Raw genomic sequence first — 25,924 nt, forward strand, 5'->3', positions numbered from 1 at the left:
AATTCTCCTGCCTCAGCCTCCCAAGTAGCTGGAACTACATTACCCCCTACAGGACTCAGGGAAAAGTTTGCTAGATTTAGCAAATAAAATACAAACAAAAATAAGTTTGTTCTATGCAATATGGGAGACATACTTACACTAAAATGTGTTTTGTTGTTTATCTGAAAGTTAAATTTAACTGGGCATCCTGTATTTTATCTGGCAACTCTACTTGGGGGGCACGGAGAACCAACCCACCAACACATGACTGGCTACCACTCTTGCTGTGAGTAATACAATCTCTGATCAGAGAAGTTTTGTGTATTTTGCCAGCACCCACGAAATTGTAACAGGCTAACTTGTTAACTTGTAAGAAAGATAAAAACCCCAGACTTCACAATTTTTGATAAGCTACAGCACTGAAACCAACCTAAATGAGTTACTTGGAGCAACCTGAGTCACCTGAAGCAACCTCCTTAGCTCCATTAGCACCTTGCTCTACCACCTAATCTAATCAAAGACAGGCATTTGGTTCACACTAAGTGGCTTCCTGAGCAATAAAATAACAAAGAAATCCAATTTCTTTTACACGATATTCTTCACATATGAGCTTTCATACTCAGCTATATGTCAAATCTTCTTCAATTAATTTAAAAGATTAATGTATTATCAATAAAAATCTCCACAGTTTCTTTTTTTTAACTAGAAAAATTGACCTCAAGTTCTCTTAGGAAAGTTAACAGATGATAATAACTAATCATTTTGTAAAATAGAGAAATTAATATGTTAGGTATAAATTTTTCCCTCTGTATTCGAATAGGTATTTGCAGACAAAGCAACTTGCCTCCTTACCTAGACTAATACACACATGCACCCCGTATAAAATCCAGATAGATTTGGGTTTTATATGTTAACAAGAAAAAGAAAAAGAAAAAAAAATACAGATACTATTTGATTACTAGCAAAAGAATGGTTTTCTCAAATTAGTAACTGACATATTTGAATGTATAAAACTAAAGTCATAAATGAAAATAAAAACAAAATTAAAAGGTAAAACAAACTGTAAAACAGTAGCAACAGAGATTACAAAAAGGGTGACTGTCTTTAAAAACCTCTTAAAAATTGAAAACCACCAAGACCCCAGTAAGTAAATGTACACAGAATATAAACATTATGTTCACTAGTGAAGAAATTGAAACAGCTAACAAATGTGGTTTTTAAAGTATTAATTTCAGAAATATATAAATGCAAAATAAAGAGATGCCACCTTTCACTTACTAGAAAACACTCAAAAGGTAGCAAAGGTGCAGGGAGACAGGGACTATCTAAAAAGCTATTGGGGATAGAAACTGAAATAATTTCTGGCAAGTAATTTGGGAATGCATATGAAAAGTCTTAATTTTTAACTCATTCATACTCCCTTCGAGAAAATTAGGTAAAGGAAACAGCCAGAAAGCATGGAAATATATTTTATGTGCCAAAATGTTCCTCTTACTATCATTCATAATGGGAAATTTAGAAACAATCTAAATATGTAATATAAGGGCAACGGCTAAATAAAACATGTTATGTCTCTTTGGTAATGTATTATCATTTGTTTAAAAGTATCTTTATAAATGTTTAATCATGTGGCCAGATGCTGTGGATATAAGTTTAATACAAACATGCAGAATTTTAAAATGTAAATGCAGGATGATTTCAAGCATTTAAAATATACAGCAAAAATCCTAGAGAGAAATATGATAAAACTTCAAGTGGTGAGATTATGATCATTATTTTCCTTTGTTTCTTAACAGTTTCCTATATTTTTAGAATTAGCACATATTAAATATACAACAGGGCAAGATGGGGATAGAAAGAGTCATACTGTCATTTTAAATGGAAGTGATTTGGTAAGAGGCACTGGTAACTTTTTAAAACATAAATATAATCATTTCCTAAGGATCAAGGAAATAGGCCTGAGTATGTTTAGTCTTCTCTGTAGTTCTGAAGGCCCATAAAAGGAGTTTTATACAGTAGATGGTAGTAGTACTGTGATTTCTAGGAAACAATGATGACTGGAAAGTTGAGAGCTGGGGTGAAAAAGAAAATGCCGTGCTTTACAAACTGTTATTAAGGAACCAGTAACTTAAACTTGTTTCACTGTTGCCATGCATGGTGTACACTTAGAAACAGGTCAGAAAATAATGTTATTTCCAACAACTGCGCCACCACCGGAGACAAGATATATATTTACTTAAATATCAGGTCCTTATATATTAATTGAGGTGCAGCACAATCAGATTAGGTCTTTATTTAAAATATTCTTAGTCCATTCTCTCAGTAGAATCTCCTCTGTAATTATCTAGTTGCTTCCATCTCAACAGGAGACTGCCACCATTCTTAAAATTTTCACTTACCTCTTAGTTCTGGCATCATGAGTTTCTAAGAAATGTCTCTGTGCCTCATGTTTAGAATGATGGTCAGCAGCTAAAGCAATATCAACAGTAATAAGTCCTAAATTGGCTGACCCAGCTTCAAGCCAATAGGCCCTCCGTAGCACTGCAGGCTGAAGTCCAATTCTGCAATTATTTATTTGCTCAATGTACTGTCTCACTTGAAAATCCTGAATTGCAGCACTGATTCCTTCCCCAACCGACTGATTGTGGAGATTACAGTTTGCAACTCGAATTGCACCCATCTAAAATTGAATGAAGAAAATGAAACAAAACTGTAATTTCTCTATTTTTAAGTAGTAGCCTACACTACAGAATAGGTGATCATTTCAAATAGAGTAAAACATAACTGGAAGAAGAAAATAAAGGAAAAAGAAATAAGGAAAAAATGGGAAAGGGACATAAAGGGAATAGAAAAGTTAAACACAATAAAAACAAAAATAGATAATTTTTTAAAAAGAGGGTAAAAGGAAAAAAGCAGAAGTCCACAGGCACATAAGAGAAGTAAATAATGAAAAGTCACAGAAACTTAACAAGGCTTGATTTTATACTACCATCCATAAAACAGAGTGGGAAATGAATGTTTTCAGGAACGAGGCAGAAAATATAAATGTATGAATCCTAAAGACATTCAAAAACCAAATCATTTAAAAGCACTACCAGTTTACATCCCTGCCATAAAAACAACCTACTATTTTATATCTCCGCCATAAAGCACTGTTAAAAAAATTCAGTTAGAGTAAATAAGTGGTCAAAGTATGCCTTAAAAAAATAATACCGGGGCCGGGTGCGGTGGCTCATGCCTGTAATCCCAGCACTTTGGGAGGTGGAGGTGGGTGGATCACAAGGTCAAGAGATCGAGACCAACCTGGTCAACATGGTGAAACTCCGTCTCTACTAAAAATACAAAAATTAGCTGGGCATGGTGGCGTGTGCCTGTAATCCCAGCTGCTCGGGAGGCTGAGGCAGGAGAATTGCGTGAACCCAGGAGGCGGAGGTTGCGGTGAGCCGAGATCGCGCCACTGCACTCCAGCCTGGGTAACAAGTGAAACTCCGTCTCAAAAAATAATAATAATAATAATAATAATAATACTGGAAAAAAACATGGATGAGTAACAATTAGAAAGCTATCTCCTAAAATTTTGCGGCAGTCTGTGAAATGACAAACTGCAAATGTGTATTTTATTTCAAGAAATAGAGGTTTGGTTTAGTAAAAAGGAAAAAGCACTACACTGGTCAAGCAAAACACTTACCTTTATATTTGTAGCACAACCATGCTCAACAATGTAAATATCGGCTCCATCTACTGCTATACGAGTCATAGTATATTTCAAATCATCTGAAGTTGGACAAGGCCCAGGAATACAACTCAACTAAAATAAAAAAGGATTGTACATCTAAATCACCACCATCAACTTATTATTTTGACACTTAAGTCATCTTCTCAAAATAAACACAAAAAATCCAGTTATTGATATATTTAATTTTTTAAAAATTGGTCTAATTTCATTATTTTATAACAATAAAATCAGCAGTTAAAGTATTATCAATTAGAAAACTACATATTAGAAAACAATAAGTAAGCAATGTACCATTTTTATTCGGAAGGGGCAAGTGGCAAGTCTAATAGACAATACATACACAATTTGTTACTGAAACTCAAAAAAGATAAGTAATAAGTAAATAGTGTCACAGGTTTACAAGAATTATATGAGTTTAGAGTTGTAAGATTTTCTTATAGGTACTCCATACACTCAGATGTATTTTCACACACACAAATATATTTATTGTAAATATTATAATGATATCTAACACAATCCACATACATTTAATTCTTTTTTTACTCCCCAAACACAGATTTTTATAATGTTTATGTTGGAAGAAAATGTATATATCACCTACATCAATAAATTTCTTAAGATGGCAGCCATGAGCAAATTATTGGCCCAATATCATGTAAATGCTCATTAGTGGCAGGGCCAGAACCAGGAACAGGTATCTTATATTGTAGTCAATATTCTATAAGGATATATTTCCTCTGGACAAAAAGAGACCTAAACAAACTAAAGTGACAGAATGGAGATCAGTAGTTGCCTGAGGTAGGGGCTGACTGCAAAAACACACAAAGGAATTTTCTAAGGTGAAAGAAATGTTCTGTATCTTCACTGGTGGTAACAGTTACACACATACACACTGCATTTGTCAAAACTCAAACTGCACAACTTTAAAACGATGAATTTACTGTAAATAAATTATGCCTCAACAAAACTGATTTTTAAAAACTTTAATACAATACAAAAACTTTAAGTTATTAAAAAGAGAAAAAAGAAAAAGGAGGAAGAGGTACCTAAAGGCCTCACCAAATTCATAAGGGAGAGTATTAACTGCACATTAATACTCTGCATTTCATTGCCACTGCGCATGGTTTTAGGGATTACCATCTACTTTTTGCAACTCTTTTGAAGATATTGTAATAACCCTTAATGAAGGTGGCACAATGTTGTGAAAAGAGCGTAAGATTTGGAATCAGGAAACCTGACAAATGACCACCCTTGCCAATTACGTTATGGGAGAACTGGCATGTCCAGAGTGGTCTGCAAAGCATGTCCTTGCTTCAATTTCTAAATCTTCTACATAAATATATAGCCACATCCCAACAAGTTAGTAAAATAATACAATATGACATGAATGTTAGCAGTAAAAACATAAGCAAAATATAATTTTTATATCTCCATTTATTTTTTAATTTGTATGTTTGAATAATTATCTCATATTTCAGATACTTAAAACTAAAATGGCTAAGAATTTGAAAAATAATTTTGTTAACTGAAAAAACTAGTTTACTTCATGGCTATGTGTCTTTGACTTAAAGCTGATATCTCAATATTCCATTTTAAAAAATTCATAAATAATATTGCTAACATATTTGTTAACATACCTTAGATTCACAGAACCGACGATCAATTCCATGCTGACATATTATTACTGATTTTGGTCTTTCCAGTTCATACTCCCGACATACCACATGAAAAACAAATGTCTGTCCCCACTCCAAGAGGCATGCCAGCTACAGATGGTAAGTGACAAATTGACAACACTGTTAGCATTCTAAACAAGTGTTCAGATTTCAAAAGCTTCTGAACAATATTAACATAGCTTGAAAGAAGCCAAATACTATCTTAAAACTTCTGCTAAATAAGCAACTTGTTAGCCAATGATTTTTTCTACCTTTATATAATTTATATGTTTACGTTACTTTTCCTTTATGAATGACAAAATGTATTGTCAAAATGAAAACTCATTTCAGCTGAAAAATTTCACTTCAGCAACTTTAAAAGCAAATCCTTTTATTCAAGGTTATATATCTTTTCACTTATATAGCTAACTGAAATCCTCCACATAGAAAAGCACCTAAAATTCTCTAATCATAAACCAAACTTTCATGTGAAATCTTTGGTTATCTAAATAACACACTGAGCTACAATTTTTTAAAATCAGGTATTTTGATGATTAAAGCACTTTTGTTTATGTAAATAGAAGCTTAAGTAAGCACATATTACAATTCTTCAAATCTTGAGTTTTTGTTTTGTTTTTTTTTTTTTAAAACAATTTTATAATTGATTAGAGCTGTTAAAAACGTTGAGGGATAGATATCCATGACATTATCCCCCCAAATAGGTACATAATTTAAACTCTTGGAAAACATAAATTTAAAACATACAGAGAATGGAATAAACATAAAAGCATCTGCAGATTCATGAACTGTACAGCAAATAATGATGCTAAGATTTTATGCAGGAGAAATGTTTCCTCCTATAAAGGCAATTTATAAACATGTAAGATTCCAGCAGTCCTTAGAACAAAGGAATTGTACCCAGTCTTGCAGGGTCAGCATGGCTTTATTCCCTTCTTAGGGATCAAGCTGCTTTAGAATACACTTCAGTTTTTACTTGTATACTTAGGGACGAGAAATGGGAGACAATAAGGAGTGGACAGTTACAAGGCCAGTAAGCAATGACTATAGCTTTTCATCCATTTCTACACATTCCATTATGCATTTCTTTTCACGTATTTTTATAAGTATCATTATACATTCCAATATTATATTGAATTGATGTTCAACTCTAAAATATCCCTTTTTAATTCCATTCATTTTTCCCAACATTTTTAGAGTATTAATTTTTGCTACCCTCTGACAATTTCTTCCAGGTATACAGGGCATCTAGGTTCTTTACTACATTCTTGTTGCTACTACCTACCTCTAAATTATATATTTCATACCCATTCTATAACTTTTTATCAAAACTGAGTATGTAACATTCCTATCAAATTTCAGTCTTTTGAAATGCCAAGATAAGCATTCATATTATAATAAATATATGACTCAGGTGAAATGTTACAATAATATGGCAATTCAACTAAACTTCAGTGGTCAATTAGAAACAAATAATATAGTAAGGCTTTTGCACCTTCTAAGCATTAAGTGGAAGGGGTGATGGGGGAGAATTTATCCAAAAGGATCACATCCAGAATTCTAGACCAGATTTACTTATCAGTAAATTCACTTTTATTTTTTGAAACTACTCTCCACATCACTAACAGCATGTACAAATGATGTAATCTTGCTTTGGGACATGACGAGTAAAGAACCTTATTACCTAATCCTTAGCATCATAAGGGCCACTTTCAAATCCTACTTAAGAAATATGTAACAAAACAACGTTCTTAGAAAATTATTCCATATAGTAGAAAAATAAGATTTTTTCCAACAACGGAGGACCAAGTAATATAATTTTAATAACAATTAACTTGATTTCTAGAACAGTACTCATCCTGAGCTTTTCCCAAAGAAAGTCTCAAATTCTTTAAATTATTACACAGAACTAAATATATTATACTCAATAAATTATATGTGGCTCAGAAAAGTGAAACTTGTCTCTGACTCACCTATAACTAAAATTTTGAATGGCAAGAATGACTCCCATCAGAATGCCATCAGTGGAAATGCAATGAACATTCAAACAGGCATACAAGTTATTCTTGAGAAGGTGGGTAAAGAAATGAAAAAGAAAATAAGTCAGGAGATAGTACTCTGAAAATCATACCTGTGGTGCTGTGACCTTAGCTGTAAGACTTCCAGTTTGCACATCAATTAACCATGCATATTCTAAGGAATCACTTCCCAAAGGAAGACCTTCTGCAGAGAACATAGCATGTGCTCTCAGCTGGAGACCTGACAAATTGATGTGACCTTCCCTGAGTACTTCATCCACAGGGGGTCGCTGCTGAAAACAATAATGATGAGACTGTAAAATGTATAAGAAAATCACATTATAATTTCTAGTTGTTTCCCCCCATGCCCACTGAAGACATGAGCAATAAAATCACGCCACGTGTAAGGCTTCAGAATCCACAAGCTCCTAATACTTGTAGCCATAGAGGTAGTCTGAGTTAAGCATCTTTAATGAACAATACCTATGAGAGCCTATCTATTATAAAGAGCAAGATAGCTAAGTCCTAAAAAATAGATCTCTGTCTTTATGAATAACAAGAAACTACAGTAGTACTCTGACAGGGAATACAAGACACCAATCTTTTGTAGGAAATCTAAGAATCATGAGATTAAAATATTTTTTGAAAAGGAAGGTAACACTGAAGAATAAAGACCATTAAGACCAAAAAATGAAGAACTGTGGGGAAAACTCAACTTTCATATAGATTCTGAGGACTATGTAAAAACAAGGACAGCTTTCTCTTACAGAGAATAATTTTATACTCACTACTAAAAGGCAGCATGTATTTCAAAGGGAAAATTTCTAACATATATTCAGAGAAATAAAGGATATGTCATAAAACAGATTATTTCATGGAAGACTAGTCCCACACTTAATTAAGAATAAAGAATCAAATAAGTTTGGAAATGCCCTACTGATTAGTCACCAATTTCTGTTCAATTTACCTCCAATCTCTCACGAATGCACTGACTTTTTTTTCATCCTGGTCCAAATGGTATCACCTCTTGGCAGGACCTTTTCAGGGCGTTAACTTTTTACATCTCTCTGCTCCATACTCTATCAGTAATCACAGAGATCTTTTAAACATACAAATTGGATCCTGTCCTTGCCTCCAGACCATTAAATGCTACCAGACCACTGTCTACCTCAACTTGCAGCACTTTTTACATTTGAAATTATTTATCTTAATTTTAATTTTCTCCATATCTTCTTCTCCAGGTTACAGATAATTTCTGTCTCATGTACCAAGTATCACTGCACCTAACAGTGCAGTGACCACAAAAAGTAGATGCTGCTGACTTGACTAGACAGATTTCTTCACAGCAAGTGTTCAGAGCCTTCAATATACTAGTATACATAGAGGCAGTTCACAGATATTTCCCATCCTAATTTTATTACGGTAGTCTTCTTAGTGTATGTCTAAGCTATCTCACAGGGTTAGTGTTCCCTGCTTTCAATACATGTTGGGAAACACATTCTTAAAAAAAATTTTTTTTTTTTTTTTTTTTTAAGAATAAGGGTTACCTATAATTCCTAAGAATTTTTTTTTAATTTCAAATTGTGACTACAATTATCACTCTAGAAGCTCTTCTGATACAATTTTTCATTTTATTTTCATCCAAGCTGTGTGACTTTATATTAAATCACCTGACTTCACCAGGCATTAATTTCCTTACCTTTTTTACTGAGGGAACTGGGGAGGGTGGTCAAGAAATTTCTCTTCTGACACTGAGACTCAATAATTTTTAGTATAAAACTTCTATGAAATTTTTTAAGCACAAAATTTCGTGTGGATCTTGGCCTTTCCTAAGGTATAGCCTACATGATATACCAATAAACATTATATTCTAAATTTTATTGCAGTTTGCATCATGTGTGAGTTGAATGGCATCCCTCAAAAATGTATGTTCAAGTCCGAAGCCCTGGAACTTGTGAATATGATCTTTTTTGAAAACAGGATTTCTGCTGATGTAAGTAGGTTATGATAAGGTTACACTGAGAGTGAGCCCTAATACAATGACTGGTGTCCCTATAAAGGGAGAAAAAGTGGGACACACAGGCACAGAGAGAGAGTGGCAGCCAGTAGAGATGGAGGTAACAATCTCAGTGATTCATCTATAAGCCAAGGAACACCAAGGATTGCTGGCAACCACAGAAGCTAAGAGGCAAGGAAGGATCTTCCCCTACAGCTCAGAGAATGTGACCCTGACGACACCTTCATTTAGGACTTTGAACCTCCAGAACTGTGAGAAAATAAATTTCTGCTGTTTTACGTCACCTAGTGTAGAATACTTTGTTATGGCAGCCCTATGAAACTAATACATAAGATGACCACAAAATAAAAAGTGCATAGTTTCATAATGGGATGCAGCAGTCCATCAGTCACCTGAGATCCCTCATCTTGAAACCCTGAGTTAAGACTGATGCTATCCAGGATAAACTATAAGTGGGTAACCCAGATTTGGGCCTTGGGAGTAGACACAGTGTGAAGCCTCTTACTGTATGAACACTAGATAGTATAATGGAAGATGAGGAAAAAAATTCTTAGGAATAGTTGTGTCAACACTACAGAATGTAAACAAGGTAAGTAGACAAGCAAATTCCAAGAGGATATATATGGTATCTTTGTCTTTTGGGTAAGTTGTCAGCTATCTAGGAAACGAATTATCACTAGTACTTCTACTTCCACCTTGATATCTCTACTCCATGAACTCCTTCTCTAATCCCCAAATAAATCATACTTTATAATTCAGTCTCTCTACAAGCTTGCCATACCTCTATAATAAGAATTAATGTGAACATTCATAATAAGCCCAATAAGATGTTTTCTATGTTTGGAAAAGCCTTTTAAAAGTACAGTGACTAAAAGTTGAAGTGTTACCAGGTACTCATAAGAAACCAGGGATATTCATCTAAGATTCTCAGAACTCACCCATAGAAGACTTTCCCTTTCCCCTTTATTAATTTCCTTAATAGACTGAAAAAGGGAGATGGGCTTCCTCTCCACACACCTGCCTCCCAGAATAAAAAGTAACTGCTTCTAATGACCCACTAATTATACAGAGGAGGACAAGAGTTTTTTTTTTTAAGGTTAATATGGCAAGGTAAAGTGTTATATGAGATCTTTGTGATGACAGAATAGTTCTGTATCTTCATTTTGATGGTGGTTACATGAATCTACATGTGATAAGACGACCTACAGCTATGCACATACATTGTATCAATGTCAATTTCCTTATTTTGATTCTATAATTATGAAAAATAATTTTGCCATGAAAAAAACTGGGTAAAGAGTACATACAGATCACTCTATAGTATCTTTGAAACTTCCTGTGAATCTATAACTATTTCAAAATAAAAGTTTAAAACAGGAAACACACATTCTGTCGCAAAACAAAAACAATGCCTAGCACATATTAACTTTTAGCTAATGTGATCTCATATATGTCAAATATATATGTGAAAAAATAAAATTCCATGAAGAAAAATATCATCAGTAATGGCAAAAGAATGAAAAGGGGGTATGCTATTTTAAATAAGATGACCAGCTACTACAAATAATCATAATAAATGTTCATTCATTGATGATTTCTGGGTGTCAGATTCATCTTCCCATTTATAATTTTACTTTCTGTTGTATTAAGTTCCATTTATATTTCTAAATCACACAATTTGACTAAAAGTAAGACAGACATACAAAGTGGTGATAGGTGCTACGTACGGAAAGCCATTTGCCATTAAAAAAATAAAGTGATAATCTACCCAGAAATGTAATAAATTCTCAAATTCTCATTTGATGAATATCATTGGTTCTCCTTCAAAAGAGCCCATAAGTATCGTGAAGGAGTTAACAAAGTATCTTATGTTAAATGAATAAGAACAAATCACTGACCATGTAGATACACACATTTTAAAACATTATGGTATTGGTTAATATTAACATTTATGCTGTGATATTCAACAGAACCTACCAAAATTTTACATAATTTTTCCCTTCCATAAATATTTGAGAAAGTATTTATTTCTGATTCTATTATAATAGTAAAAGGTATAAAATATAATTGGGATCACAGAAATAGGAGCAGCAAAATAAAATTGAGATTCTTAAAACAACTCTCATACACATAGACATAACATACAAAACTTCTTAATATAGTTAACTTAAGTCTGACTTAAAGAGCTACAAAGTCTGTGCACAGAAACTAACACACTGTTTTGACTCAATAAATATTAATAGTAAATCTCTATATTTCTAGCATATCTCATTTCACCTTACCTGATAGTTATCACTGACAAACACATTCAGGGGTGACAGGATAAGCTGCAGCATAGTCTCCCTAAATCCTTTTTTCATTTCAAAACATAGTCTTTCCAAGAAAGCTGTGGGGCATTCAGGGCCATCAGTAGTTCCATGCTACAGTCAAACAAAATAGCACAGTTGAAATGCAGAAGAAGCAAAAAGTAAGGAAGTACAAAAAAATAAAAATTACATTTCTCATGATTAAGAGAATTTGTTTTTTTAAACGGAGAAACTATGATTCCTGAAAAAAATAACTATTCTCTACCCCAGTAGAATCATTAGCTGCACTAAGCACCAGAGGGCCACCTGCCCACCACCCCACTGTGACACAGACACACACCTCATCTGGCCCTGCTCCAAAGTATCTGGGTTCTTGGGGCAATTTAATACCATTCCAGGTCAACCAGAACAGGTCTAAGGGCTGTCCTTAGAGTGACCCAGGATACTGTGCTAGATCCAAACCACACAATTCAACCTTCAGGGTCAAGCCAGAAACTTGATTTTGTAACAGGTCCACCATAAGGCCCCAAACTGATCTGGGGTCTGGAGATAAAAGCTAAAAAAATGTAAAGTTGTCAAATACTCATCAGGTTAATTACAAACCCAACAACTTGAGGTATGATACAATGACCTGACATTACATAGAACAGCAAAGAAGAAGCTAAGTTAAATTAGAAGAAAAACAGAAAGTAAAATTACCAATGATCAGGTAATCATATTATAAAGAAAACACATGAGCTTTATAACAGTAAAAGAATAAATTTAGAAGTTTCTGAATCTGATTTTTTTTCTAAGTGTGTGCTGCATGCTTCACATCTGCCCATAGGTGGGTGTCATAATATATTCCAGAACACTCTGATGTATAAACACTTACAACAGGAAGACGCCCATGAACTTTGTACAAATTAACAAGTACGGTAATATCCCAAGGACGCAAGGTAAGTGGATGAATTGACTTGGCTGAACTTTCATTTTCCTTTTTGTCATTTTCCATTCCAACAGCAGTCCACCCAGAGCTGGATGATGTTGACAGTGACAAAACAGGACTTGAGATAACCTCTTCAAAATCCATATACATGTCATCTTCCCCAAAGTAGTTTTCCTATAAATATTAAGAAAACACAAATTGCTGTCAAAAGAGGTATGTAAATATATTTTCACCTCTGAGCCTAAATTTGTAAATTATTCATTTCCTTAACCTATTATATTTAATAAAAATTATCAGGTCTATTGTGTTAAAATATAAAAGAAAGTATACGTTAAGGCTTACACAGACACTTGGCAAATAAATATTCAGTAGCAAAAAATGCAAAAAGTTACAGAAGGTTGTTTTACAGTAAAGCTTTCATGACATTGCCCCAGTTACAGCAAAACCTCGTAATTTAGGTCCTGAGATACCTTTGAAAGTTTGCATGGTTCAACAGTTTTTAATTATTGCTCCTCAGAGTTCTCAGGCAATACCCGGGGACATCCTTTGGGGGAAGCAGTTCACCGAAAATTAGTCTGGCTAAATTCAATTAGGTAACTAGTACAATTCACATATTCCTGTTGGGATATTTATTGGGCATGTTTTAACAGCTTTAATAAAAATATCCAATCTTGGTTATTGATGAGATAAAGACATGTGTACCAACAATTAGTAAAACCTCCTTTCACATAGTTCATCCTGGTTTCTTATGCAGAAGTGTTTCAACTACTGTTTTCATTTGCATGAAAATAGAAATTTAGCTTGAATTTAAATTCTTTTTTTCACATTGATTTTAAATTTAAATTTTGGTCATTTGATCTGCCAGTAGTAAATAAAAGCTGTTAAATATTCCCGTTATCACTGTTAGCATATCTGTCAAATATCAGAACCAAGTCAGTATTTTGGTAAATTCTGCACTTTGGTTATTGACAAAGTTATTTTCTGACTAAAGTTATGGACATCAGTACATAATATCTTTTATAGGAAATAATGTTGAAGGGCTTAAAGTCATATAGTTTATTGGTAGGAGGGTTAATATTGAAATCCCAAATCCACTTGCTCACAAAACCAGTGCTTTTTCTCTATTCTCTGTTGCTGTCCACCTCCTAATTACAGATTCCACTTGAAACCTGCTTGAAATCTTAATTACTGTCTTTATAATGCAATTCTGAAGCATGGACAAATATAAGCACAAATACAATAGAAAACACTGGGTTATATTTTAAATTCCAACATTAAATTTTTAAAAGTAACATAAATGTCTAATTGAGTTCGATCAACATTAAAAACTTGAAGATGGTGATCACTAAAAAATTAGCAGACAGATGATGGCAAGGATGTGGAGAAATGGGAACGCTTTTACACTGTTGGTGGGAGTGTAAATTAGATTCAACCATTGTGGAAGACAGTGTGGCGATTCCTCAAGGATCTAGAAATAGAAATACCATTTGACCCAGCAATCCCATTCCTGGGCATATACCCAAAGGATTATAAATCATTCTATTATAAAGACACATGCACACGTGTTTATTGTGGCACTGTTTATAATAGCAAAGACTTGGAACCAGCCCAAATGCCCATCAATGATACACTGGATAAAGAAAATGTGGCACATATACACTATGGAATACTATGCAGCCATAAAAAACGATGAGTTCACGTCCTTTGCAGGGACATGGATGAAGCTGGAAACCATCATTCTCAGCAAACTGACACAAGAATAGAAAACCAAACACCACATGTTCTCACTCATAAGTGGGTGTTGAACAATGAGAACACATGGACACAGGGAGGGGAACATCACACGCCAGGGCCTGTCAGTGGGTGGGAAGGCTAGGGGAGGGACAGCAGGGGATGGGGGGACTGGGGAGGGATAGCATTAGGAGAAATACCTAATATAGATGACAGAGTGGGGACGGATGTAGCAAACCACCATGGCACATGCATACCTATGTAACAAACCTGCACGTTCTGCACATGTACCTCAGAACTTAAAGCATAAAAAAGCAAAACAAACAAACAAAAAACCTTGAAGAGATGAAACAAAAAGCTAGTTCTTTGACAAGATAAAAAAAAAAAAAAACAAAACAAAACTGGGCTGGGCACAGTGGCTCATGCCTATAATCCCAGCACTTTGAGAGGCCAAGGTGGACAAATCATCATGAGGTCAGGAGATTTAGACCATCCTGCCCAAAATGGTGAAATCCCATCTCTACTAAAAAAAACAAAAATTAGCTGGGTGTGGTGGCATGTGCCTGTAATCCCAGCTACTCAGGAGGCTGAGGCAGGAGACTCGCTTGAACCAGGGAGTCAGAGGTTGCAATGAGTCGAGGTTGCACCACTGCACTCCAGCCTGGGGACAGAGCGAGACTCCATCTCAAAAAAAAAAAAAAAAAAAAAAATTAATGGACCATTTGTGAGATTAACCAAGAAAAGGAGAAGATCCAGATAAGCTCAATCATTCATGGCTACTATGCACATCTTTATGAGAACAAACTGAAAAATCTAGAGGAGATGGATAAATTCCTGGAAATTTGCAAACCTCCGAGATTAAACAAGGAAGGAACAGAAACTCTGAACAGACCAATAACAAATAGTGAGATAGAAAAACTAATTTTTAAAAACTGCCAACATATAAAAGCCCAGGAGTGGATAGATTCACAGCTGAATTCTATCAGGCATTTAAAGAACCGGTACGACTACTACTGAAACCAAAAGATAGAGAAAGAGGGAATCCTCCCTAAATCATTCTATGAAGGCAGTATTGCCCAAATACCAAACCCAGAAAAATACATTAAAAAAAGAACACTAAAGACCAATATCCCTGATGAACAAAGATACAAAAATCCTCAACAAAATACTAGCTAACTGAATCTAAGAGCATATCAGATAAATACACCATGATCAAGTGGGTTTCATACCAGGATGTAGGGATGAGTCAATAAATGTGATATATCACATAAACAAAATTAGAAACAAAAACCTATTCAACAAGTTGGGTAGAATCAATATTGTGAAAATGACCATACTGCTAAAAGTAATCTTTAAATTCAATGCATTAAAATACCACCATAATTCTTCACACAACTAGAAAAAAAATCCTAAAATTCATACTAAACCAAAAAAGAGCCCGCATAGCCAAAGCAAGATTAAGCAAAAAGAACAAATCTGCTGAGCGCAGTGGCTCACACCTGTAATCCCAGCACTTTGGGAGGCTGAGGTGGATGGATTACGAGGTCAGGAGTTTGAGACCAGCCTGGCCAACATGGTGACACCACATCTCTACTAAAAACACAAAAATTAGCTAGGCATGGTGGCCAGCACCTGTGTTCCCAGCTACTCGGGAGGCTGAGGCAGGAGAATCAATTGAACCTTGGAGACAGGGGTTGCAGTGAGCCGAGACCGCACCATTGCGCTCCAGCCTGGGTGACAGAGCGTGACACCATCTCAAAATAAAAAAACAAAAACAAATCTGGAGGCATCACATTACTTGACTTCAAACTACATACTACAAGGCTATAGTTACCAAAACAGCAAAGTACAGGTATAAAAACAGGCATGCAGACCAATGGAACAGAATAAAGAACCCAAAATACAGCCAACTGATCTACGACAAAGCATGCAAAACAAAGTGGGAAAATTGGGTTTCACCCAGGGATGCAGGGATGGTTTATACAGAAGTCAATAAATGTGATACATCACATAAATAAAATAAGAAAGAAAAACCTATTCAACAAATTGTGCTGGAATAATTGGCAAGCCACTCATAGAAGAATGAAAAAGTATCCTCCTCTCTCACCTTATACAAAAATCCACTCAAGATGGACCAAAGACTTAAATCTAAGACCTGAAACCATAAAAATTCTAGAAGACAACATCAGAAAGACTCTTCCTGACATTGGATTAGGCAAAGAATTCGTCACCAAGAACCCAAAAGCAAATGCAACAAAAACAAAAATAAAAAATGGGACCTAATTAAACTAAAAAGCTTCTGCACAGCAAAAGAAATAATCAGCAGAATAAACAGACAACCCACAGAGTGGGAGAAAATCTACACAAACTGTGCATCTGACAAAGGACTAATATATGGAATTTACAGGGAATGCAAACAAATCATCAAAGAAAAACCAAATAATCCCATTAAAAACTGGGCAAAGGACATGAATATACATTTCTCAAAAGAAGATATACAAATGGCCAATAAACATATGAAAAAATGCTCAACATCACTAATGATCAGGGAAATGCAAATCAAAAACACAATACCACCTTACTCCTGCAAGAATGGCCATAATTTAAAAATAAAAAATAATAGATGTTGATGTGGATGTAATGAAAAGAGAACACTTTTACACTGCTCACGGGAATGTAAACTAGTACAACCACTATGGAAAACAGTATGGAGAGTCCTTAAAGAACTAAATGTAAAACTACCATTTTATCCAGCAATCCCACTACTTGGTATTTACCAAAAAGAAGTCATTATATGAAAACAACACTTGCACATGCATGTTCATAGAAGCACAATTTACAACTGAATAATATGGAACCAACCTTAATGCCCGCCAACCAACTAGTGGATAAAGAAAATGTGACTGACACACACGCACACACATGCGTGCGCGGGTGCATACACACACACACACACACACACACACACACACACACACACACATTATTATTCCTGTGGAATAATACTCAGCCATGAAAAGGAATGAAATAATGGCATTCACAGCAACCTGGATGGAATTGGAGTGATGTAATTCATGAATGGAAAACCAAATATCATATATTTGCACTCACAAGTGGGGGCTAAGCTATGAGGACGCAAAGACGCAAGAATGATATAATAGACTCTGGAGACTCGAGAGGAAGGATGGGAGCAGGTGAGGGATAAAACACTACACACTGGGTATAGTGTATACTGCTAAGGTGATGGGTGCACCAAAATCTCAGAAATCACCGCTAAAGAACTTATCCATGTAACCAAAAACTACCTGTTCCGTGAAACAATTGAAATAATGTAAGCAAACTGAATGATGTTCAGAGCAGTTCTCCCCTCCAGAGGCCTTTACAAAATACACATTTCACCTCAGTCCTGGTGACTGTTCAGAAAGTATGCAGTAGGCAGAGTCCAGAGTCAAGTGTAAAGTGGAAAAACTCCTTTGATACTTTCATCTGTAAATGGCCTCCAGAAAATCATTTCTGTCCCACCTTCTCTCCAAACAGGTGATCTAAGGACTCAACTACTATTAGGTTTCAGCATACTAACATGTACCAATGAAACAAAACAGTTACCAGCACTCATTTTAACTCATTTTTAATAATCCTAGCCAAGAGATCTCTTATTTTAAAAAAATTCCCTTGTAGTCTCTTATAACTGTAAATCTTGAAAAAAAATTAGAATCCTGTTGATTATTACAGTAAAAAGAAAAAAGATTCCATTGGGTCTAATGTTCAGTTTGCTACCAAAGCAATCTCTTCTTAATTATCTGAAATGGAAATAATTCATATCAAATTCTTTAGGGACTAATGAATGCCCAACATAGTAGAGAACCTTTGCTAATTTTTATTAAAAGTGTCAGTGACTTTGCTCTAAAGGAGTTAAAAACACTAGGATTCTTTCATGAGCTGAAATATTTGTAGTTACTGAATATTATCAATAAAATGTACTTTTAAAATTATAACTTCTTTAAGAACTTAGTCTAATGTTTAATGTCTAATGCTGGGATTTAAGGGTTTTTCTTAATTTATAAATTCCAAATCTATAAGTTAATTTCTTAAGAATTAACTGAAAGGCCAGGCGCAATGGCTCACGCCTGTAACTCCAGCACTTCAGGAAGCCGAGGTGGGCAGGATCACTTGAGCCCAGGAGTTCAGGATGATCCCGGGCAATATGGTGAAACCCCATTCCACAAAAATTATCCAGTTGTGATGGCACATGCATGTGGTCCCAGCTACTTGGGAGGCTGAGAGAATCACCTGTGCCCAGGAAGTCAAGGCTGCAGTGAACTGTGACCATGCCATTGACTGGGTGACAAAGTGAGACCTGTCTCAAAACAAAAAAAATAATTTACTGAAAAAAAATTACCAAAAAGGTTGATTAAAGTGTAAGGTAGGTGGTAATACATTATGACAAATTTTTACGATACTTTACGATTAATAAATGTATACAAATATTTACAAACACAAATAAAACTTTCAATTTCATTTTATAGTAAGTGGCATGGAAAATTAAACTACCTTTACGATAAATTCCAAATAACACTAGAAAAAATTCATTGGCTTATAGAACAGAGAAAATGTGTTCTTTTGCAAATTTGCATAATGAATTTAAGAATGATAAACTACATTTCAATTTACTTAAGAATTCTCCAAAATTTTCTTTTCATAATGATATTTTGGTATACGAGTATCATGTCACCTACTTCAAGTAAGAGATTGCCATGTTTTTCCTATAAAAATTTATACTTATCCAATGATGCTCATTTCTCAAAACGGAAAAAATAAATAGGTTAAAAGATGACAGCTAATAAAATCAGAGAAACAGTAGGAAAAGTCTGTAAGTACTGCATCCAAAATTATATTTTTTTTAAAAAAAGAAAAACTAATAGCCAGGTTTCTGTTCAAGAATATTAAAATTATTATTATTATTATTTGAGATGGAGTCTCACTTTGTCACCAGGCTGGAGTGCAGTGGCACGACCTCGGCTCCCTGTAACCTCCACCTCCTAGGTTCAAGCAATTCTCCTGCCTCAGCCTTCGCGCCACCACGCCCAGCTAATTTTTGTATTTTTAGTAGTAACGGGGTTTCACCATGTTTACCAGGATGGTCGCGATCTCCTGACCTCGTGATCTGCTCGCCTTGGCCTCCCAAAGTGCTGGGATTACATGCATGAGCCACTGCGCCCAGCCCAAAATTATTTTTAATAAGAAAAACATATATCCATATATACCCTATAATCTACTTATCTGCTACCAATGGCATGTTATCGCTATAAAAAGATTTCTTTTCCTTCCATTAACAAAAATGTAATAAGACTAAGAGAAGTCAATTCATAAAAGTAATATAAGTGGTATTGTTATCCAACTTTATATCCACAACAGAAGAAATGACAAAGTTATAATATGACTGACATGACTTTGGGCTGACACTTAGAGTTACTATACTGTCTACATCTGCAGAAGTCCTCCCATTTCCATACATGTCCTCATAAATTTTAATGCATATTCAGTAGACATATTCTTCTTAGAATTCTTTTTTTTTTTTTTTTTTTTTTTTGAGACAGAGTTTCACTCTTGTTACCCAGGCTGGAGTGCAATGGCGCGATCTCGGCTCACCGCAACCTCCGCCTCCTGGGTTCAGGCAATTCTCCTGCCTCAGCCTCCTGAGTAGATGGGATTACAGGCACGCGCCATCATGCCCAGCTGATTTTTCGTATTTTTAGTAGAGACGGGGTTTCACCATGTTGACCAGGATGGTCTCGATCTCTTGACCTCGTGATCCACCCGCCTCGGCCTCCCAAAGTGCTGGGATTACAGGCTTGAGCCACCGCGCCCGGCCTTAGAATTCTTTATAATGATAATGCCAGGCCGAGTTTGTTCCATGGATTTTGGAAAGCAGTCTTTATATGTAGGCAAACAAATACAGTGATTCTTTCTTTTCCTAGTTTATAATTTCTTTATGTTTAATTTTGATAACTAAAAAAACACAATCTCAGTTACATGAATTTATACATTCCCTTAAATTCCCATTTTCCTTTCCATGTATACATGAAAATGCATGAACAAGAAAATTTCATATATGAATTTGAATGTTATAAAAATAATATATATATTTTTGAACTTCCAAAAAGTTTTAAAGCCCTCATACTGATACCAAGTAGAATACACGTTATATAGTTAAGCAAACAGACTAGGCATGGTGGTTCACACCTATAATTCCAACACTGGGAGGCCAAGGCGAGAGGATTGCTTGAGGCCAGAAAGGAGTTTGAGACCAGCCTGGGTAACATAGCAGGACCCTGTCTCTCCAAAAATTAGATGGGTATGGTGGTGCTTGCCTGTAGACCTAGCTACTCAAGAGGCTGAGGCGAGAGGATCACTTGAGCCCTGGATTTCCAGATTACAAAGAGCTATGATTGTACCACTGCACTCCAGCCTGAATGACAAAGGAAGACCCTGTCTCCTGAAAAACAAAACAAAACCAAAACCAGAAACTTAAAGAATTGCATAAATTTTTTATAAAAGGAAGCATAGAATTCACTGGGCTAGACAAATTTTTTGCCTGTCATGTCTTTGATATATACATTTAGTAAACATGTCAAAATTTAAAATTTTACAATTTGCATATATACGTAGTAAATGTCAAAATTTAAAATTTTATAATTTGCTTTAATAGATATTTTATATAAGTTCTAAGCTAATTAGATGAATGTAAATACTAATACAATATTTAGGGCAAGTCAAACTCTTGAAACCATTAAAAAGTTGTTATAAAGCCTTTAATGCACAAAAGTCTGTATGAAAACAATAATCTATCAGCAATGGCTACATCTGTGGAGTAGGACTTAGAAGGAAGTCTAAAATGAAGGCATATATTTCTTTCAATGTATTCTGTTTGTTAGCGTCCCCTTATTTTTGGTGAATATGTATTCCTATCAGTTTTTAAACAATAAAACTGAGGCTCCATGTGTACACAGTAATGCAAAAATGTAACTTTACCACTCTAATAGTATTTGAAAACTGATACTGTATCACTATGACTACCCTCACCTACTAATTAAATCATTACTTATATTTAAGTAAAACATAATGCAGCGTCTTCAGGAATACTATAGCTTGAAAACTGCCTTTTAAATCCTTTATAGTTATTCACATGCAATCCCAAGAAAGTAAGATAATGGGAGAAATATTTAACATACGTTTTATTTAGGTCAAACGATGGTCACAAGAAGGAAGAAAAGTGTGTCTGTTACCAACAGAAACTCTAGGCATCTACAAATATTAACCACATTTTCCCTTGCATCTTTTATATTAAGTTACAACATCTAATGCTTTATGGTGGTTTTTAGTAAATACAATATAATAACTCAAATATTGAGATGCTATATACCTTCCAAATCCAGTTCAGCCAGCACTTCCTCCAGAGAGCCTTTACTAACAAACCTTGATTGTGCTACCCTGATCAACTCTGAACATCCTGATCCCTCTCCAGAATTAATTACTCTTATCACTGTACATTATAGGATCTCTTGTCACCTAGGTATTCAATACCCAAAGTGAATCTGCCAGATCCTGTAGAAATGCAAAATTTCTTGAAGTTGTTGAAAGTGATGTTGGAGAACTCCTCTAATCACAGGCAAAGGTGATAAGTGAGGATCAAGAGCCATTATAGTAGTTACCATAAAAAAGATTAAATCAACAAGAATTGTTGATAATTTGTTGGGGGCGTTTAAAACATACGAGTTGAATATCAAAAGAATAACAGTGCTCTCCAGAAAACTGATGAACTCCTCAAATATTTATCCAAAAATAGCCTCTCTTCATAATCATTCTACAGAGATCAACTTTAAAGTGCTGTCATACCATGCAATCACACAATTACAGTGGAAAAAACTATACCAAAATGAGTAAACACTTGATTGGTTCTTTGTTCTAAGAATTAGTGCATATTTCTTCAGAACCTAAGTTTGATACATTCTGAAATAAACTTATTTTCATATACTTGCTACAGTTTTTCAAATAAAGCACTAAACAAATATTTGCTCATTACTTATAAAACGTTATCACTTATTTTTAATGGATTCATTGAAGTAGTCTTTTCCATTACCAATTATTCTCAGATATATGCAGTACTTCTATTACTGTATTACTTATAATGTGTTAAAATTTGTCCATGTATCTATCTATCCTAGCTATCCCTCCAGGTTACCTCCCTGAGAACAGATGCTACATCATCTTTATCTATAGCAACTAGCACCATTCCTAGAACATACTAAATGCACTAAAGAATGCTGAACTGAGGAGTACTATTTTTAATAAATAATTTTGTAATTGAGTCTAGTACCCCACATCCAGTCAACATATATGGTATATCCTCAACACTTTAAATAATCTAATTGGCTATTTCAAATGGTCTCAATTTTCAATTAAATTTTAACTGCTTTGTCTATATTTAAAAATATGTAAGTTGTTTTTAAGAATCATACCTTTATACACAAAAAGGCATTTAGTAGAGGTCCATAGAGAGTTATCTGAGAATCTGGAGAAAGTTCCATTTCTACATGAAGTTTATCAGGTGGAAGTTCTGAGGGATCAATAGGTGGGCGTGAAGAAGTAGAGGGAGAAGAAACTCTGTCTGATCCCTTCTGAGATGGCCTTAATACAGATAGCATTGTCTCTTCCATTTCTGACACTGGAATAAATTAAGAAAAAAACGATTAATGTCTGGGGGGTGGGGGACAAAAGACCTCTTAGAAGATCTTCAAGGAAATATTCACTAAGAAATTTTACTTTGCAAATATGACATCAACTAATCCTTGCATAATGTATAATAATAAAAACAGACCTAAAAGACCAATAATTAAGAAAGCAAATAAATAATAAATATCATGGAAATATGAAACACATAAATCAGCCTGCAGAGAATAAACGAAATCTTTCTGTTAACATAAACAACATTCTTATTGAGTGCCTACAATATAAATTTGGGTCGCATCGAGACCTTAACTATTCTTGGGTACTAAACTACAACACTTTTTCATATAAATAGCTATTTAAACACAGTGTGATGTTATCAAGCCACTATGAAACAACTATGAAAACTATCCTTTGAAACTTAGCTCACTGGAAACATACAAAGAAAACATCATCATTTGGCTCTAATTCTTTTTTGGACCCAGGTAATATGGCAAATTTTCGGGAAACTATAAATGATATAGGAACTAACATTTCACAAAATCATGCAGCTTAAATATATAGATTCACTTACACCTTGTTTCATATTCAGGCTCTGCTGCTTCTAGCTTGGCAGACTTTGAGAAAATTATTTGCTTTCTCTGAGCATATTTCCCCAACTTTAAGATAAAAATAATGATAACCTCTTTCTCACAGAGTTGTTATAAGAACTAAATGAGATAACAGAAGCCAGAAAACTGCTTGGCCCAATACTTGATACATAGTAAATGCTCAAAAGGTAGCTATAATTACTCTAAAATATTTAAAGATTATATTTATACTATGTGAGAATAGATGTGTTTCAATTTTATTTGCTTTTTATTTTTCATCATTAACAATCATAACTGCAGCTGTATGAAAGTACAAATTATATAAAAACACTTACATGACTGTTTTAGCTGTTCATCTGCTTTTTGTGGATAAATCGGATGCCATGTATAATCAATTGTAAGCACGACACTTGGGACAGTCCAGCATTCAACCCAACCAGACCTTTGAATAGTAAAACAGTTTCTAGTCAGATGCTTATTCCTTTTGAAACCAGTTGCAGATATTCAAATTTTATTATTTTTTGAAAGGAGAAGAATTATTTCTCCACATATAAGCACAAAATACTTGTCAATAATTACATTTTATTTTATTTATTTACATATTTTTGAGACAGGTCTCTCTCTCTCACCCACGCTGGAGTGCAGTGGCGTGATCTTGGCTCACTACAACCTCTGCCTCCCAGATTCAAGCAATTCCCCTGCCTTAGCCTCCCAGGTAGCTAGGACCACAAGCATGCGCCATGATGCCCAGCTAATTTTTGTGTATTTAGTAGAGACAAGGTTTCACCATGTTGGCCAAGGTGATCCACCCACCTGATCCACCCACCTCAGCCTCCCAAAGTGCTGGGACTACAGACGTGAGCCACTGTGCCCGGCCTGTGTCACTAATTTTATGTACTCACTTTTCCTGAGTAATGTTGCGCCATTTTGGTTTAACTGTTTTCTGGCCACTTTGACACTCAACAGGAATGCCAGTATCATGAATAATCTTATTTTGGTGGCAATTTTTAACCAGCATAAATAAAGAATATTTACTAGGGTGGCAATCTGGTAGAAACAAATGAAGATCAACATCTTCTCCCTAAAAAAAAATTATAATAATCCAAAGTAATAAAATCAGTAAATAAATATGTTGGTTAATACTTATGGGCAAACCTGTCTACAACAATCTTGGAAATGTTTGAAAGAAAATACATTTTATTACTTTTTATTTTATTGTATTATTTATCTTTTTTTTTTTTTTTTGGTGGTCTCACTCTGTCACTGAGGTTGGAGTGAAGCCTTGAACTCCTGCACTCAAGTGATCCAAATAGTTGGGACTAGAGGAATGTGCTACTTTTTTTTTGTAGAAACAGGGTCTTCTTGTGTTGCCCAGGCTAATCTCAAACTCCTGGCCTCAAGCAACCATCTTGCCTCAGGCTCCCAAAGTGCTGGCATTACACGAGTAAGATAAACAAATTTGAAATGACAGATTTTACACTGAACAGTCAAGAAAATAACAAATAAGATTTTACATTGACTAAAAGTAAATTTGTATTGAAAAACAACAAAATAATCAGGGAGAGAAACAGCATAGTTTCCAAACAGTGAAAAGAACGTCTTCCATGGGTATCCATAGATATTTTATATGAAGTTCATTTTTTAAAAAAACTTTTATAAGCTCAGGTAGACTATGTTCTGTATTTTTATTAATTTTTAAAATAGTTTTGTCTCATTTGATTCTAGTATGTCTTGTTTCCTCAACTGGCTTTTAATAATACAGAGCTGGCAAATCAAAAGATCTTTATTTGGCTTTACTTTTTTTCCTTGTAGGTCTTCTATTCTTTGTTCATCTTGATGACTAGTTTCTTAATGGGCAGCAAGGTACAGTGGTTAAAAGAATGGAGCCCTAAGCTATATTGTCCAATAACTCACTAGCTTTATGATGAGTTAAAAAAGTTCTGTTCCTCACTTTTATAATATATAAATGCAGGTAATAACACTTACAGAGGGTTGTTCTGAAAATTAAATGAGTTATTACATAAAACACATGGAACAGTGTCTATGTAGTACACAGAAAATGTTTAATAGATGTTAGCTGTTTTCTATTATGTTGCTAATTTTACCAGTATAACCACCATTAATACTACAAACACTACTGGTTGCCCATACCAAAAAAACATGTTCCATAAAATTTTGAGCTTAGAAGTACATAAGAGCTGGCATTCAGATAAAAGGAA

At 34.6% G+C, this 25,924-nt stretch overlaps 1 protein-coding gene across 12 annotated transcripts in view; it reads right to left on the reverse strand.

Annotated features, from left to right (window-relative positions):
• KIAA1109 (KIAA1109 ortholog) overlaps positions 1-25,924 on the reverse strand; it is a 215,319-nt gene that overhangs the window by 130,997 nt on the left and 58,398 nt on the right. For 11 of the 12 annotated variants that reach the window (XM_032292381.1, XM_032292387.1, XM_032292383.1 and 8 more), the window contains 9 exons: positions 24,608-24,786; positions 24,041-24,147; positions 22,908-23,113; positions 12,604-12,831; positions 11,706-11,843; positions 7,520-7,699; positions 5,353-5,481; positions 3,668-3,787; positions 2,379-2,659 (listed from right to left, as the gene is read on the reverse strand). In XM_032292381.1, the coding sequence (XP_032148272.1) occupies positions 2,379-2,659; positions 3,668-3,787; positions 5,353-5,481; positions 7,520-7,699; positions 11,706-11,843; positions 12,604-12,831; positions 22,908-23,113; positions 24,041-24,147; positions 24,608-24,786 (1,568 nt within the window). The remainder of the gene's footprint in view (positions 1-2,378; positions 2,660-3,667; positions 3,788-5,352; positions 5,482-7,519; positions 7,700-11,705; positions 11,844-12,603; positions 12,832-22,907; positions 23,114-24,040; positions 24,148-24,607; positions 24,787-25,924) is intronic. The other variant, XM_032292382.1, reaches the window with a different exon arrangement.

The sequence above is a fragment of the Sapajus apella genome, unplaced genomic scaffold (assembly GCF_009761245.1).
Source record: "Sapajus apella isolate SASKATOON/1434 unplaced genomic scaffold, GSC_monkey_1.0 scaffold27, whole genome shotgun sequence".
NCBI classification, from domain to species: Eukaryota; Metazoa; Chordata; class Mammalia; order Primates; family Cebidae; genus Sapajus; species Sapajus apella.